Source organism: Lytechinus pictus, chromosome 7 (genome assembly GCF_037042905.1).
Source record: "Lytechinus pictus isolate F3 Inbred chromosome 7, Lp3.0, whole genome shotgun sequence".
Taxonomy (NCBI): domain Eukaryota; kingdom Metazoa; phylum Echinodermata; class Echinoidea; order Temnopleuroida; family Toxopneustidae; genus Lytechinus; species Lytechinus pictus.
Window position 1 is genome coordinate 18,128,346 of NC_087251.1, and position 18,428 is coordinate 18,146,773.

The 18,428-nt window shown below is 40.2% G+C and overlaps 1 protein-coding gene across 3 annotated transcripts; it reads right to left on the reverse strand.

The window, feature by feature from the left end:
• Positions 1-318: 318 nt before the first annotated feature.
• LOC129264834 (uncharacterized) lies at positions 319-17,392 on the reverse strand. Of its 3 annotated transcripts, XM_064102125.1 has the most exons (4): positions 16,312-17,392; positions 10,339-10,561; positions 8,698-8,949; positions 319-2,802 (listed from the first exon to the last, which is right to left on the reverse strand). In XM_064102125.1, the coding sequence occupies exons 3-4, from the start codon at positions 8,741-8,743 to the stop codon at positions 2,078-2,080; spliced, it is 771 nt and encodes a 256-aa protein (XP_063958195.1). In that variant the 5' UTR covers positions 8,744-8,949; positions 10,339-10,561; positions 16,312-17,392; the 3' UTR covers positions 319-2,077. The 3 variants fall into 3 exon arrangements, with proteins under 3 accessions (XP_063958195.1, XP_054758764.1, XP_054758763.1); XM_054902789.2 differs by lacking the exon at positions 16,312-17,392 and having other exon boundaries at positions 10,339-11,315; XM_054902788.2 differs by lacking the exons at positions 10,339-10,561; positions 16,312-17,392 and adding an exon at positions 9,693-10,288.
• Between the last annotated feature and the right edge of the window lie 1,036 nt (positions 17,393-18,428).

An 18,428-nucleotide genomic window follows, 5' to 3' on the forward strand; every position in this document is an offset into this window, starting at 1 on the left:
ATGGAATCGAGTCCGCAGATATTTTCTTTCAGGAATGGAATTTACACTGCATGACTAAATGAGCTGAATCGTAAGTTTAGCGTGTTTGTTTATTTTTTGCACAATGAGTACGGCAAGTCCTTTTTTTTCATTTTCTGATATAAAGTATCGCAACTTTTATTTGATAATTTATAAGCATGATTTTGAGATATAAATTGGGATTAAAATATGAAAAATGGCTACGTCATTGAGGATTTATATTAACATATACTTTGCACTCGCGTAACTCCAAAAGTAAATATTGCTGACCATTACCACAATCAGAGACAGACAATAGACTTTTGATGAACTATCAATTTTCTTTTAATGATGACATCAGAAACGATGGCTTTATTAGACAATGATGATGGCATATAGACAATGATTATGTCATTAGAAATTGTGATGACATTCGACAACAAAAAAATCCTTGTGGCAAATACATGCTGACACTAAATGTCGTACAATGTAGCGGAATATTGGTGTTATTAATAAAGGTAAATTTGCTCGGCCGCCCCGTCCCTGAAATGCGTTACTCTATACATTGATTTCAATTAAATTACGGAATTACTGTCTGAGGAAATACACACATCTTACCTATATAGATAAATTATTTCTGTTACAGAAGGCGTTGTGTGTTTTTTAAAGACAACTTGGAGATCCTATTTATAGATAGATCAATCACTTGTGTATCAGCAATAAAATTTTGGAGAAAAAATCTATATCGACACAATCTCGGTAAATTCATCTATTATATACTGCCATCAAAAAGAACAATAATTAACAATTCATTTAACAAAACGCTGTTCATAAAGATCCTACGCGTCAATCTGATGAATTCCATCTACCAATCAGCTTCAAGTTAATTATACTGTGCACTAGTTATGAAATATAATCAAGGATTTCCCACAAACTTAAGCTCTTATAAATAAAAAAATAAATTTCTCCAAAACGATTTTCAAGTACTTGAACTTCATCACTCACTGATATTTGAATTTATCTTACACATAAAACAAGTTAGTGTCGTAAAGGTCAAATGCATTACTATTGAACTTGCATCATTATTCATGAACTTGAAATTAATTTCCATATATTTTATACAATCATGTCCCCAAACCTGAGATGACAGAAAAAAATAAACATGATAAAATACTTCACTTCGCAGCTCGAGCTAAAGCTGGGGAATGAATATAGTACATGTATTTCGAAATAGTTTATTTCAAGATAGATGGCGCTGGCCTATCATTATTTTTGCTTGAACACAAAGGTATACATCTAGGTGTGCAAGAAATATATAACAATTGAAAACGTGTATAAGCCCTTTATAGAACTAGCATGATATCCGATTATCATGGGGAATATCATGATCATTTTCCTTTTCGTATTCATATGAAGTAATATGTCATTTGTGATTATGTTCTTCGATGCTGACAAAGTTTAATTCATATTATTGATAAAAAAATCACACAGATTTAAGCTCACATCAACAGTACATTTCATACAACTTGATATGGAATAATGTATTGATCCATTCAGACAATAAACACCAATTTATTTGCAATGTACACAAGCGCTTTTTTTTTACCCAAAGCAAGATAAAAACCACAAAACACAGATTTGTTCCATTTTGTAAAATTATTCAGCATTCTCCTGAATTCATTTTCTTTGTCTCAGTCGATTCCACGTTTGAACATTTTGTATGTCTTTCATATCATCATGAAGTGAAATACAATAAGTTACGTATTCTTTAAAAATCAAATTGATCAGGGGCCTATTTATCATCCAAGTTAATGAGTTTGTACTTTCAGAATAAGGCATATGGCTATTCCGCTGTTGTCATATATTTCGTCATAAAATGCCTCTGTCATCGTCAATATATCTATAGATAACTTTAGAAACTATGGTTTAACATAAATATAGGCCCATTCTAACTACTGGATTCGGTGCAGCACGGCAAGTGCCATGGCTATGCAAGAAAAAGCATAATACAGTGGCAAATCGCGACACACTCTGACCAATATAAATAGCACTACTGATCCATCTGGCAACAAGAACACCCTTATATCGAAGTAGAAACATCATTCTTTTTCATACTGTCATTATCTTTGTCTTGATTCATTATATGATCTCTCATCGTGTTCATATCATCACCTGTATAGAATCTCTGTGGCGGCTTTGGTACTGAACTGGACGTTGCTACAACGGGCATGCTTTGCAGACGACGGGCTGGGAATTGTGGACTACGCGACACGTGATTGTTAGATGCATCCTTCTGATCCTGCTCCGGAGCAGGCTCAACAACTTCCGCAGCCCCAATGTCCACTGTTGGTTGATCACCTGGATGTTCTGGTATATCAGCGTCGACTTCCTGCACGGCCGCCACAGCTTCAATTGGTGGCAGTAGGTCGTGTCTTTCAAGTCTATTCCTCTTCGAGTTGACGCCATCGACTAGTTTAAGTGGCGTCGCCACCCACTTCCCGCCCTTATCGAAATACCGCTTCACCGCTCGCCTGTCTTTCTCCAGCACCTGTAGGGATTTTCTGAATTGTCTCTTCTGCCGATCGAGCACGGCCGTGTGGTAGACGTGTTCGCTTTCCATTCGCTTGACCATGGAATCAAATCGACTCCGTTCGACGTCGTTGAGCACGGAAGCCCGTGTCGCATTCCGTCTCGATTGTTTGATGATGGAGTTGTATTTGGAGAAGGTTGCTGATTCTGATTTTCCTACAGGCACTCCGTTCTCTCCTGAGAGTGAGCATGCTTTCAGAGGATCCAAATAGTTACCTTTAAAAAAATAAAAAAACAAATGTGAAAATATTGATCCGATGGTGACGGTAATGAAATGATCGATACTATGAAATAATGACAAAGTTCATCTATCAAATTGAGAAATGAAATAGGCCTCTGCCTAAATGTTCAAAATCTCGCTGTGTAGAATAATAACAATATTCATGTTTAATCATCCCGCACTGCCTACACGGGGTCAAGGGCCGCCCCTGTAATTTTTTCAAAGAGAGAAATAAGGGGGAAAAGATACTCTGGGCCACCCCTATAACGTCACACGTATAGGGCGCCGCCTTCCCCCAATCAAATTATCTTGGGGCCGCCCCTGCAATATCAAGAGTAATGTGTTTGGTGGTTCATCTCTAATACCATTAAACACGAATAAGTTTGTTTTCATTTTATTCAAACCCCGGTCCAGGACAGGAGCAAGCCACCCGATCTTGGTCCCCGTTAATTTGTTGTTATTGCACACAGTCTTGGGGATCATCATTCGCTGTATCTCTTCTGCCCGACGCTGCTGCATGATCATTGGTGAATCCGAGAAATAGAGAGGGAGGGAGGGTGGGGGGGGGGGGGGGCTTTGTCTTGAGTGTTTGTCCCAAGTAATTTTTCGATTCTGTAAAAGTATGATTTAAGTAAGGCACTTGTATCGATGAAACATTTCGAATGAACACATTTCCCATCACTTCAGAAAGGAATTACATGTCATGTACTTGGTGAATATAAACAAACTGTTCAATTTGTTTTTAATAAATCGTGAGTTTGGAACGAGACATTCGACCCATTAAATCTCAGTATGGGGTATTGGCCTACGTGTGACATGTATTTATGATCATGAACGTCAGATAAAAGAGCAATTCAATCACCTTAAAAAACATTGATAATGACCCCAATAATTATGAAAGTTTCTTTATGGTAATCCCTGAATTCGGGCCATTTTATACCCAACTCACAATGACAGTTTTTCTTTCATTGGTGGAAGATTGTTCTCTTTTATTTTTCACTGTATGAAATTAGGGCCAGAAGAAGAGTTACTTGTCGGTAAAACTCCTTCCTTCACTATATGAACTAAATTTTCTTTTCACACGTGTTACACCGCGTTACATATTTCTGGTTACAATTTTAAATACACCCTTACTGAGTTGCCCTTCAACGAAAACTTCAACGAAAATATATTATTTAGGTGGTCAAATGTCGATTCGGCTATCAATTTTCCTTCTGGTTATTATTTTTATATCACCTTTCACATAAAAGTGTGACAAACTGATGATGCAATTTAAAATTTTCAGTAAAAAAAGCCCTTTGTGTCTATTTTCCAATTATATATCACCATTGGTACTGATACATGAATTTCTTGTTTTTTTTTAATTATTTCACAAGGTTCTACGCTGTAATATAAAATGTACATGAGTATACACCAGGGGCCCTGAGAAAACTCAGGTTGTTTTTACCGGAGTTTTTGCCCTGTGTTAAAGTCAATGGCAGAAATCAGACTAACCTTAGTTTTCAGTTTTTACCAGAGTTTTCTCAGGTAAAAAGTTTTATGCAACAGGCCCCAGAGATAGTTTTTTTTTTAAAGGAAACTAATTTTCTTTGTATATGCTCCGCCGTTTGGGTTTGTGCTATTATGTTGATCCTAATTGTAGACATACTCCGTTCGTATCGTCTCCAATGGTCTCATGACTGTTTGCAATTAACAAAAGAGTTGTGAAGAACAAATTAGTCTTCTCGCCGATAAAACTCAATGTGTTTTATCGGCAAATATCGACTCTGTTTTAAGGACTGACAAGTTTTCATTTTGGTGTATCTATTGGCGATGAATTAGTTGAGATTTATCATTTCAGCCTATATTTTTGTTGGGCCTATATGAATGATTCATGTTTGAATGTTCATCAGGATCATAATTATCAAAGCTTTGTGGCTGGGAGAAAAAAAAACACCGAATACAAAATAACAAACAATAAAACATTGTTTGATAACCAAAGGGACATTGCTGCTATAGTTCATTGACAATACCTTTTTGTTTTTAATTCATAAGGTATGCTAATTAAAAGACAGCTCAAGTAGACATGTTTGTAAAGAAGTATTTTGTACTGCGATTACACCATCAAATTTGCTTTTTCTCAAAGAACAATGGACATTGTTTTTTAAACTAAATTCGGGCGCACTTCATAAATGGATGTTCAGTGATTTCCACTGCAAAATGTTATAGCTATTGAAATACTTCCATATGGTTGGATGGAAGAAAATTTGTCAGAGAAACTCAGCGGCCAAAATCATTGTGGAACAGTGAAGAGAAATCAATATACTCTTTCTTTACCGACGTCATGAAGTTATTGAGCAAACACAATTATCGCTCTGTCATTAAAGAATATGTCGGTTCTGTACATTATGTAGAGAAGGTGGCGGCGATCCGTAAACGAATAAAACATTAAGCCAATAAACATTTTTAATATCTGGAACATGCATAATACCATAAATATGCAATCAATATCATTGTACAATCATGATGATTATGCGTAACTGTAAATTGAAAAACCATGAATAAATCATGAGTTGTAATTGATAATTGTATCCCTTGAGGTACACTCCGGTTTGAGTTGGAATTGCAATTTCAATATCCCCGGGACTACTTTTGTTCACCTTATCAAATTGTCATTATCTTATTGTAATTTCATTTGAATTTATTTATCGCATGTTTACCATGTAGCTGGAATGACATCTGCATCATTCTTGTTGATCATGTTCTACTCATAAAGTAATTATTATTTTCAAACACGTGAACGGTATGTTTTAATCACAACTGCTAGATAAGGTCTCAAGTAAAAAAATATAAATAAATAAACCTGTAAAAATCACTAAACGAAAGAGTCTGCCAGTTGCAACTATTACTTCTGGCCATATTTGTTTATATTTTGGTCACAATATAAATTCGAATTACATGTATAGTTATGACGATGACGAGACATATCAGCTCCACCCAGAGGAAGAGCCTAAATTATGTTTAATAGTCGCTGTCACGTGAGCAAAAAAAATTGCAAGAAATTAACAGAATATAACCGAATTCCAAAGATTTCCAACTATGTGAAAGAAATATATTATAATGGTCGTCAAGAGCCTGAGGAAAATATGATTACACAAAGTGTACATTTACCAGAATGATAAATGTGATCTCGTATCAACATGATTAACAAAAGACTTTCTTATTTTCATTTCAGTTCTTACCAAAAGGTTTGAAAAGAAACACCTTAAAAGGTGATAAATCCTCTACTTATCTTCATCTTTGGTTATGTAATAACCGACTGAGAACCCATTCCTTTAATTTAAGGTAGATCTTGAAAGATTCCTTGTTGAAGGATTAGGGAATTTGTAAGGTTTTGAATAAATAGAAGTTCGGGCTTCGTATCACAATATATTTTATTATGTTTGGCACTTGCTAAGACTCTTCATTTTTTTAATGGATAAGGAGAGAGAAAAGCCTTTACCACTAGTACTCTCATCCACCTTGTCATGATAACATGATCATTGAATTTCGTTTGGTCAAACATAATTCTGCAGTAAAACTATTATAACCAAATTTAAGTAGAAGATAGGTTCAGGAAAAATGTGTGCGCAACTAATTATTATGTACAGTATAGGTAAACCTTTATAATTTTGTTCACCGACTGATAGTGATCATTGCGATTAAATTGCACCGTCTACTCAGATTGGTAGTGTTTGTTGTTTTAATATGCTGTGTAGCTTGCTTTATTGATTATCATCTTGTACCACCCTCTATTCTAATAAAGACCACGACTTGTGGAGGTATCGATTGGTCCACTATGGAGAGAGTGATTTACAATGGCAGTCTAATAGACTGTGCTCTCCCTTCGTAGAATCTAATAAGTAAAGATGTGGCTAAGTAGTCCATACACATTCATGATTCTCAAGAGTCTGCCATCACTGGACAATTATAGTAACCCCCCCCCCCTTGTTACAAGAAGCTGCTAACAGGACTGAAAATAACAATTTGAATAATTACTCATTTCATTTCGCAGATCCAGAATAACTGCCCCTTTTTTTCCTTGTAGACTAATCATAATGGAAAACGCCGTTAAACAAATTACTGCAAATCGAAGATTTGGAAGACATAATGGAACATTTAAGTACTCTTGTTAAAAATAAAGTCAAGATGCACGATTTGTGAATCACTTCATGGGGGGTGGGGACCGTGCCTCCGCAAAAAAAGTTTTACGACCAAAAAAAAGCTGGTAAAAAGGGAGAAAAAGAAAGGAAAGGAAAGGGAGAAAGTGATATAAGATATGGTGTTATTTTCTGAATGTGTCAAAATCTTTCATAAAATTAGATTTCCATTTTAAAGGAGAATGAAACTCTTGGAGCAAGTTAGCTTTTTTGAAAGCAGAAAAATCTAAGAATAAGATCAACAAAACTTTGAGAAAAATAGGAATAGCAATAAAAGAGTTATGAGCATTTGAATGTCGAGATCACTAATGCTATGGAGATCCTCCAATTGGCAATGTGACCAAGATCTGTGATGTCACACACGTACAACTCTCCCATTTGGACACTGAAAATATACCCCAAAACATCTCTTTTTGCTCATTCTAATCATATGACAAATGATTCATCAATGATATAATGTTGTGAAACCTCTGTACTTGTCATCTCATAAAGAGAACACCTCACCTTGTGATAGACTCTATAAAAGTGAGAATATAAGTGAAATAAGTACTAAAGTAATGAGGGAGTTGTACGTGTGTGATATCACAGATCTTGGTCGCATTGCCGATGGGAGGATCTACATGGTACTAGTGATCTCAATATTCAAATGCTCATAACTTTCTTATTATTCATTCAATCTTCCTCAAACTTTCAACAATATGTTTATTTGATTTTTTTCTTTGATATGGATTCAGCTGGTTTCAAGGGTTCCATTCTCCTTTAAGAAAGTCCACATTTTGTTCGTTCGCTTCGCTAGCTTGGGACTTTTACGAAATTTTGACACACACGCAGTGTTGATATATGGATAGCTTTATAGCAAATTTAAAAAAAAACGTTGAAACCTGCAATATTCAACATGTTCAATGAAACCTTTTAGAAAGGATGAGTATTGTGTATACCGGGAGAGAAATTTACACACAAACACTGGCTAAAATTTAATGCTCAAAACACACTCCCTATGTTACAAATTTAGACATCAATAATTGGAATTATGTTTACAACATTTTAAGTAACAAAAATTTGACTTCAACATTCGATAATAAATCTTAACTCCGTTATGAACAAGAAAATATAACATCTGTTATCGTTTTAAGATATTGACTGAGAATTTTCACTATAGAAAAATGATTCGCACATGGTTATGACAATAACAATTTCAGCTTTAACGTTGTAGATTAAAATTTTCATAACGTCAATTAACGCTGACTATATTCAAGGGGGAAAATACAAATATTGATAGTGAAGAGCGGTTTTTGTTACCTAATTATGTAATTCAATTATATAAAAAAATCTGATAGAATCGCGATGAGGAGGTAGAAGAAATCACAAATCTATAACACTAAGTGATGAGATGACTTGGGGGCGCTTGCCCCCTCCTGAAATCTCCCAAAAAGGGAAGGGAAGGAAAAAAGAAAGAGAGAAGGGTGAAATATGATATAATTTTCTGAATATTATGTCAAAATCTATCACAACGTGGATTTTGTCTTTTAACAATGTCGAAATTTTTGCTCGCTCGCTCGCAACTTTTTACAATTTTATTCTCGATACGCCATATCTGCCCCCTTAAAATTTTCGCCTCATTACGCCACTGATCAGACTCCTCTCGAAATGTTGTTTTCACATGAAACGAATTATGAATAAATATTTTTTATATTGAATAATATTCCCCCTTACCTCTTGGTTTGGAAGTGGCAGTGACATCACGAACGTCATGAGCCATCTTTTAGGTATTCTTTAGAAGGTGTAGTATCCTGATATCAATCTTTGAAACATCTTCTGGTAGATTTTTCCTTGTTTTGTTGTACTCTAATCTGAATTATTTTTGTCTATACTCGAAAATAATCCATTATTGCGTGGTCGTATGTGAAGTCGTTCAGTCTGTGTTGCTGTAATTCATGAATGTTCATGTTGAGGATGTGTCTGAATCTATGGAAATAGATATCAAAGTTCAAAGATTAGTGTGCGTTAATCATGTTAATGACAGTTTTATAATTGATCATACATATAACATTATATTTGATTCATGGCACAATCCCACTAATGACATACTTTACTTGTTATCATATAGAAACACACTCTTCATTATTAAAGCAAAAAAAAACACACACACATTATGAGAGAGCCATTATCACGATTACGACAGTTGTCGAAAAGCAGAAGCGTCAGTGGTCGGCCATGACTTAATCTGGACATCTATATTGGCGAGATGATGAAGCATAGATGATTATCGAATATCATTTACATTATCATAAAATGTTGGCCAATTGACAAATGACACACTGGTGTTACATCCCTATTTAAAAGGGCCCAAGAAATGACCACATTAATATTGTAACATCCTTTACGTGGTGGAATCTAATTCGTATTTTAAAAGCATTAAACAAAACAAAAATATATTCCCATATTATGTGATGATCACATTCACTCATGTAAGAAAGTTAGAAGAATTATACAGTCGAAGATAGTTCTGCCACAAATAAGACGCCACCATTTATACAATATATACTATTAGTATATTCGTTCCATGAGAAGTATAAAATAAAATGGAATACATAGTGCAGTCGAGACGAAACCTCACGACAGGAATGCCGTAATGAAGTCAAAAGAACACTTCAGATGTTTGTAATGTTTACTTAACATTGATATAATCATCTATCGTCTTTACTTACTATCCGACAATTTTCACATCCTCACGGAGTTCTTTCCTCCAAACAAGACTGAAATTATATAAATCCAGTGTTTTAAATGGTCCACGTTTTAATAAGTCAGTTTAATTATTGGTCGTCATGCACCTGTATATATTTCAGATCTCTTGTTGGTGTATATTATTATACGCGTCAGCTCTGATCTAGTCTAAATGAGTTTGTATAGTGACGGCATGTCGTTGAGTGGGGCCAATACAATAAGATTCACTGGAGTGCCCCTTTATATTCCGATATGCCCAATGAACAGTCTCTATAAACCCATAGTCTATTGTATCCATCACGCCGATACCATGAAATGAAACCTCAGTATGATGATGGTCGATGTTGTATAACCAACAAAGATGAGGGGGTTCAAGACTATCATTAAATGCAAATAAAACTAACGTAAGGGAAAAAAAAAAAGGGATTGTTGTTTTTGATGGTTAATCTGATCATACTTCAACTGTGGCTACTAATGATCACAAACGCCTTATTTTTTTGTGGATTTAAAGGATGTTTTGATACGAGTTTGGTTCGCATGGAACAATGCATCTACTCAACTAACTGGTATAGCCCAAATCAGTATTCCTATTGATAAAGCAAAGTAGTAAGGTAATAACTAACGATTTACCTTCAGAATTTCGTTGATCCATCGATTTATTTGCAGGTTGGTGGTTAGACTCTTAACCAAGACCATGACATGCCAATATTCCAGAGATTTTTTAGCAGAACCGCAGGCCTGACCACATCCACCAACCCTGATATCCAGATGTGGCAACATCTAAGACGGAGTTATCCAATAACGCTAAAGAATTAGAATACATGCAGGAATGTCGTAAAAGATCACCTGAAGTCTGAAGAGAGAGGGTGTTTTCAAGTGTCGGTGTCACGAAGGTTACATCATGGTCATGGATATAGCATAATATTTCCATGGAAACGAACCCTATGTCAAGCCGCGTGAGGGCTATAGGCCACCGAGCGACAGATAGGTGATTTTCTTCGGCTTATATAACAAGACGCGCCCAGGTACTATAGAGTGGCAGGAATTTTATAACATATTATGATTTGATTTGCGTAAACTGGTAGATCACACTAGTTAATTTAGGATTTAATGATAATGATAATAACAAGTTTTATGCATAAGCGCACCTCCCATCTTGATTATATGCTGAAGGAGCTTCAAAGCACACGTTATTAAAGAACAAAAATATTGACCAACAAAAACTTTAGTGCAATGAGATGTAGGCCTACCCCAAAAAAGTTTGAAATAGTATCTTAAATATTGATAATTATGATTTCGCAATTGAAACTAAATTGTTATTTGCGTCGTGGGCATTACTCTCGGGGGTGGGTGGGGGGGGGGGGGGATCGTTGAAATAGAATTGAAATGGAGAGGGAGGGTGATAGAGACCAAACACATGGCTTTCTTCTACGTCTGCTGCATGTGTTTCATGTTATTATTACTTTGTTTAATTATAAATATTTCCGTAGTTTTTCTGACGTATAGGCCTACATGATATCTCGTTAATATATGGGACCGATGATGTACCCACAGCGGATAGATGAAATGCTGGTACGCTCGATCGCTGAGCGCTGCACACGTCCAAATTATGATTCATGACTTTATTCTCCTGGCTTGGATAGCAATAAATCATGACGTCACGTGAATCGGATAAAAGAAATTTCGCCCACGTATGCTATTGTCATTGCTTCGATTCGCTGACGTGTATCCGTAGTTAAAAAGCTGTCACATGAATATGCATATATACCAAAACTCTTTCGACTGGCGATTCTATAATTTCTCAATGTTTTTATGTGAAAATGGCAAATATAGAAAAATTAAACAGGTTCGTAGATTTTGTTCTATGTTACTTGATAAATGTAATTGGAGAGATTTTAGTAGTGTGCTTTACTTTTCAGTTTATTATGCCAACTCTAAGATATTTAGATTAATATCATGGTATTTGGGATATCCAATAATCATTTACTAACCATCAAATCACATACATTGTATATGAATGAGTCGTTTTTGAGACCGCAACTCGGCATCGCTTCTCGGCCTTTTGGCTAAGATCATGTGTAGTATCAACAAATACCTGGCTGAATGTCGGATTCCAGCTCCTTGGAAGGTAGCCTCCACCATCCTACTTCACAAGGCTGCCCCCACAGAGGATCCTGCCAACTTCCGCCCCATCGCCCTACAGTCATGTCTCTATAAGCTTTTTATGGCTGTGCTTGCTGACCGGCTGACCTATTGCGCTTGTGAGAACCAGTACCTCAGCCCCGAGCAGAAGTCCGCTCGCCCCTGTGAGGGGTGCTTCGAGCACTCCTTCCTTCTCTCAGCTGCCCTGAAGGACTGCAGGAGAAACCAGAAGACCATCTGCATCGGTTGGTTGGACCTTAGGAATGCATTTGGAAGCATTCCTCATCCTGTCATCAAGATCGTCCTGTCCAGTCTGGGTGTCCCTGGTTCGCGTGTTACCCTCGTCATGGATGCCTACAATGGTGCGTCAACCTCGTTCACGCTGACCGGTGGCCAGACTGACACCGTACCCATCAGATCAGGGGTGAAGCAAGGCTGTCCGATGTCCCCAATTCTCTTCAACCTGGCCATTGAACTTATCATCAAGGCAGTTAAGAAAAATGCATCAAACAACCATCTCGGAGTGACTGTCCAGGGCAAGAACCTCTCCATCCTGGCCTATGCTGATGACCTGTTGCTGCTCAGCCGAGACACTGAAGGCCTCCAATTCAAGCCTCAGAAGTGTGAAACCCTCACCCTCATCATATCCAAGGGGCTGCTGTCCCATCCCTTACTGAAGAAGACCCCATTGGTCTCCAAGACTCACAAGTCTCCAGGAGAGCTATAGGAAGCTGTCGTCAGACATCGAGGCCATTTCTTCCTCCCTTATGGCTCTTGGCAGAAACTGGATGCCATCAAGACCTTTGTGATACCCATCCTTCAGTATGCATTGCGGGCTACGGAATACCTCAAGTCCGACTTGAAGCCCCTACGAGCAGCCATTACAAAGCATGTGAAGAAGATCTGACATCTCCCCGTGAGATCATCCAACGCCTTTGTCTTTCCATCCCGGCATTCTGGTGGTTTGGCTTTTGTTGACCCTGGAGTGGATGCTGACATCCTTGTCGTAACCCAAGCTGTCCGTATCCTAGCATCTGGTGACGACATGGTGAAAGCCGTTGCTCTAGGACTGTTGTCCACAGGACAGTCCATTCTGCACCATCGGATGACTGCATCGACAAGTAATTATCCGGGAGTAGTGAGGGTCCTCTGGCGAACTCAGGGAATAGTGGCCAGGCATCATCTCTTTGGTCACGTACAAGGGCTGCATCGCGTCGCCTCAAGATAAGGATCGTCGGAGCCTCAAGCGGCGACGTCAAGGTTGAGAGTGGAGGTCGTGCCTTCCCCTCCAAGAAGGTGACTTCAAGCCTCCGCTCTGATCACCACAACGAGCTGGCGGAGAAGCTTCGGTCCCTTCCCGACCAGGGCAAGGTAGCCAGGTCACTCTCCTCGGACAGTTTCGCTAACGGTACATCATGGCTGACATCCGGGAGCTTTATCCGGTTCTGTGATTGGCGGTTTATCCACCGAGCACGTTTGAACTGCCTCCCAACCAATGCTGCTGCTCGGCGTTGGAAGCAGAACATCAACGCGAAGTGCCGAAAGTGTGATCACCAGTTGGAGACGTTGCCTCACATCATCAACAACTGCCGTCCCAACATGGTTCCGATCCGCCGGAGGCACAACCTGATCCAGAAACGTCTGGTGAAGGCAATCCACCACGGAGATATCTACAAAGACCAACATGTCCCCGGCGACCCGAATCCAAAGGAGCGACTCGACATCACAGTGGTTGAGGGTGACAAGGTGACCATTGTCGACATCACCATCCCATTAGACAATGGTCCGGATACCCTCTCCACAGTTGCCAACGCAAAAGTCACCATGTACGACCCCGGGGGGGGGGGGGCACTCGACCAAAAAAAAAAGTAGTGGGTATGTGCCGCGGGCGAGACAAAAAACGGGGGCCTTGGAGCGGGCTTATTGTAAAAAGGAGGGTCCTCGGAACGGGCTTCGGAACGACAAATGTTTGTGAAAACGGGGGTCATTGGAACGGGTCGCCTGCGTGTGATTGCATATTCATCCCTATGGAACGGGCATACGTGCATGCAGCTATAGCCCGGCGGCACGGGCGCCGGGTGCGCTAGCGCAGATGCGATGGTCGGACAGCGCTCTGCGGCCGCTTTTCACCAAAACTGCGGCTCATTGTAGCAGATCAATACGGCCGGAACGGCGTAACGGAAAATGCGAAGCTTTGGAGCGGATTTCTTTCTTCTTTTTTTCTCGATAAGAAGAAAATGCTATGCTTTGGAGCGGCTTTCTTTGTTCTTTTTCTCAATAAGACAAAAATGCTATGCCTTGGAACGGAAATTTGAGTGTAAAAATGGGGGTCCCCTCCGCGGCACATACCCACTATGCATTATATACTGAGTGCCCCCCCCCCCCGGGTGTACGACACACTGCGACAAGATCTGGCCAGCCGTGGCAAGGATGTCGAGCAGTGGCGTAACAGGCGGGGGGGCAGGGGGGCAAGCTGCCCCCCCTGGCGGAGCTCACCGGGAAAATTAAAAAAACGGGAAAAATAAAAAAAGGGGAGGGAAGGTAAAGGGAAAAGAAAGAAAAAAAGGGGAAAGGAAAAGGGAAAAGAAAACTAAGAAAAAACATAAAAAAAGGGAAAACGGAAAGATAACGGGAAAGGGAAGGAAAAAAGAACAAGTGAGAAAAAACAATTCGCCCCGATAAACAAATACATTAGCATGATTAGTAAAGACAGGGAAATAAATTAAAGATGACAAAAAGGCAAACAAAAGCGGGAAATAAAGGCAGAATGGAATTAGCCAAAATCTAAATTGGAAAATAAAGAATAGGGACAAGATAACGTACACTACCGGGCTGCTGAGGATTGAGATAACGAGCGGGAAGAAAAATGGATGGTATATAGCATAATGTCGTATGAAAGTCTATCATAAACTTGCTAAATCTCCAAAGGCTCTGTCCAAGAGTCAAGACCCCGTGCAGTGGGGGCTCTTCATCTGTAACCTTTAATGGGTTCTATAACGGGCCCCTATATGGACCCGTCCTGCATTAAGCTTTACGTTGAAGCACTGGCGTACCGGGGGGTGGTTCCACAGCCAAGGGGAAATAAAAGAAAATAAAGGAGGCAGCGAAATGAGATGAATGAAACAAAAATAAAGGACATGATATTGGCTTTAATGATTAGAATTTCATTTTAACAGGCCATTTTTTTCTGGCTCGCTTCGCTCGCTGGCGACTTTTTACAAATTTTTCCACATTTGCTATGGTGTGCCCCTCACAATATTTGGATGATTACGATACACAACTGTATTGAATTTATGTGTTGTGTTAAAGCTATATAAATATACACGCAATTTGATAAAAATAAGTGGCAATCTGTAAGGTTTAAAATGGCTTTGATATCAAGAGGTTCCGGGGCTCTGCCCTGGACCCCACCCATAAAGCACTGTTGTATGGATGAGTTTGGACCATGGCCCCCAAAAGTTCTACAACCAAACAAAAAAAATGAGGAAAGAAAGGAAAGTGTATTATATTTTTTTGAATATCACGTTAAAATCTATCTTCATGTTAGATTCTCATGAAAAGTTTAATTTTTTTATCTCGCTCGCTTCGCTCGCTCGGGACCTATATTAAGCTACTTCTTGCCAGAAGCGCCATACTCGGCCCCCTCGAGCATATATAGCTTCGCCCTGATGCTCACAATCATAACAAAAATCCTGTTCACCGTGGCGTACATAAAAAGAGAGAAAAAGGGAAAGAGAGGAGGGTGAAATATGATATCATCTTTTTAACATTATGTCAAAATCTATCACAAAATTTGATTTTTGCAATAAAAATGTCAAAATTTTTTGCTCGCTCGCTCGCTTTTATATATATATATATATATATATATATATATTTGCCCGATACGCCATATCGCCCCCTCAAAATTTTTGCCTTATGACGCCATTGCCTGTTCCATGATATGACCGGGAAATTTTTGGCTCTTGCACCCCTGGCCACCGACCCCTGTTACGCCGCTGATGTCGAGGTCTATATGCCCTCGTAATTATCGGCTCCCTTGGTTCGTAGCAAGGGGATAACGAGCAGACTCTCAGCCGTCTCGGCATCTCTCGCCGGTACAGAGCCCTGATGAACCGTCTCTGCTGTATCGACGCCATCAAAGGCAGCCGAGACATATACGTAGAGCATGTCACTGGTCATCGGCAGTACGAATAACTCATTATTATATACATGTATTATTCACAATCAATTATGTTTCAGACAATGTACTTATTATTATTTGCAACCAATTATGTTCCTGACAAAGTACATAAATGCCTGTTAGCCAAACAGGCATGATGAAAACAAATATGAAACCCCCTTGCACATTAATTTTTTAACAACATAATGCTTTTTAAACAAGCATTGTCCCACACAATATCTAGATGTTACCCCATTTAATTTTCATCCTTCGGTAACCTTCATATCGTTGGATTAACATACCTGATTTGTTAAACTGTACTTAGTGAGTGTTGCATATGTTAATAAATCTGTTCTTTTCAGCTTAATATCTGAAACGCGACTCACCGAGTCACTTGTATATTAAACTGATTTTTTAACATCTCTTGGCTTGCTTCGCGAACGAAGATTTATAAAGGCAGTCCACGTCGACTGCAGGCACGCATGTGACTCACAAGGCCAATACGTGATAGACAGGCCCGGCCACAGCGGCCGCAGTCAAAAGTCACGTTTGGTGTGGCTGCTGAGGCTTCGCGATTCTTTCTGCGGCGACGTTTCTCCCTCAGGTGATCTTTTCGGGATTCCTCGAAAGAAGAGGCAGCCTGATGGACTATATGTCGCCAGCTAGCACGGTCAGCAGCCAGAGTAGACCACTGGCAATGATCGATATGGCATGTACCGAGGGACTTCTTCAGGATGTCCTTGAAGCGTTTCTTTGGAGCCCCTCTGTCACGATTGCCAGTAGAAAGTTCGCCGTACAGGGCTATCTTGGGCAGGCGATGGTCTTCCATTCTTGAGATGTGTCCTGCCCAACGGAGCTGAGTCTTCAGCAGCATGGCCTCGATACTGGGGATCTCCGCCTGTTCAAGGACCTCAACATTTGTGACATAGTCGGTCCAGTGAATGTTGAGGATGATCCGGAGACAGCGCTGATGGAAACGCTCCAGGAGTCGCATGTGGTGGCGGTAAGTTACCCACGACTCAGAACCGTACAGTAGGGTGGTGAGGACAACAGCTCTGTATACGCTGATCTTGGTGCCCCTTTTCAGATGCTTATTTCTCCAGACCCGCTTGTACAGTCTGCCGAAGGCACTGTTAGCTTTGGCCAGTCTGTTGTCTACTTCCCTGTCAATCTTGGCGTCTGAAGTAATTGTACATCCCAGGTAGGTAAACTGGTGAACGCTCTTCAACACAGTCTCGCCAATAGTGATGTGAGGAAGGCAGTACTCTTCCCGGGGTGCAGGTTGATGGAGGACTTCCGTCTTCTTCAAGCTGACTTCGAGTCCGAAGAGTTGAGCAGCCTCCGCAAAGCAGGATGTCAAGCACTGCAGGGCTCTTTCGGTATGGGCAACGAGGGCAGCATCATCGGCAAAGAGAAGGTCTCTAAATATTTGCTCACAAGTTTTTGTGTGGGCCTGCAGTCTCCTGAGATTGAATAGACTGCCATCGAGGCGGTAGCGGATGTAGACAGCCTCGTCTTCATCAAGACCTTCCATGGCCTGCTTGAGCATTACGCTGAAGAAGATACTGAACAGCGTCGGTGCAAGGACACAACCCTGTTTCACACCGTTTGTGATTGGGAAAGATTCGGAGTGATGGCTGTTTAACCTAACTTGGCCACGCTGGTTTTCATGCAGCTGGATGATCATACTGAGGAACCTTGGGGGACAACCGAGGCGTTCCAAGATTAGCCAGAGGCCCTTTCTGCTCACCGTGTCAAATGCCTTGGTTAGGTCGACAAACGTTATGTACAGTCCTTTATTTTGTTCCCGGCATTTCTCTTGGAGCTGACGGAGGACGAAGACCATGTCTGTGGTACCTCGGTTTGCTCTGAAGCCACACTGGGTTTCTGGGAAGTGGTCTTCTGCGATGACAGGTACTAGCCTATTCAAGAGCACTCGGGCAAAGATTTTTCCTGCGATGGACAGTAGAGTGATACCCCTGTAGTTTGAGCAGTCAGACCTTTCCCCCTTATTCTTGTATAAGGTAATGATGACTGCATCGCGGAGGTCTCCTGGTAGCTTGCCCTGTTCCCAACAACAGACAAGGAGTTCATGGAGCTTGTTGTGTAACACTGGTCCTCCACATTTCCATATCTCAGGTGGAATTCCATCAACTCCTGCTGCTTTGCCACTCTTCATCTGCTCAATGGCTTTTGTAAGTTCTTGCAGAGAGGGCGGTACATCCAGTTCCTCCTTGACTGACAGCTGGGGGATGCGGAGGGTTGCTGAGTCCTGGACAACCCGGTCAGCTCCAAAGAGTGCCTGGAAGTGCTCAGACCATCGGGTAAGGATAGATGTCTTGTCTTTGAGGAGTGTCAGTCCATCCGCACTGCGTAATGGACTCTGAGCGTGGTGTCTGGGGCCATAAACAGCCCTGAT

What these genes read in the sequence shown, in the direction of transcription:
- LOC129264834 (XM_064102125.1), bottom strand. Translation starts at nt 8,743, where the DNA reads ATGGCTCATGACGTTCGTGATGTCACTGCCACTTCCAAACCAAGAG. An exon ending in TGCCACTTCCAAACCAAGAG is followed by an intron (nt 2,803 to 8,697) that starts GTAAGGGGGAAT and finishes ATTTTTTTAAAG; the next exon opens with GTAACTATTTGGATCCTCTG.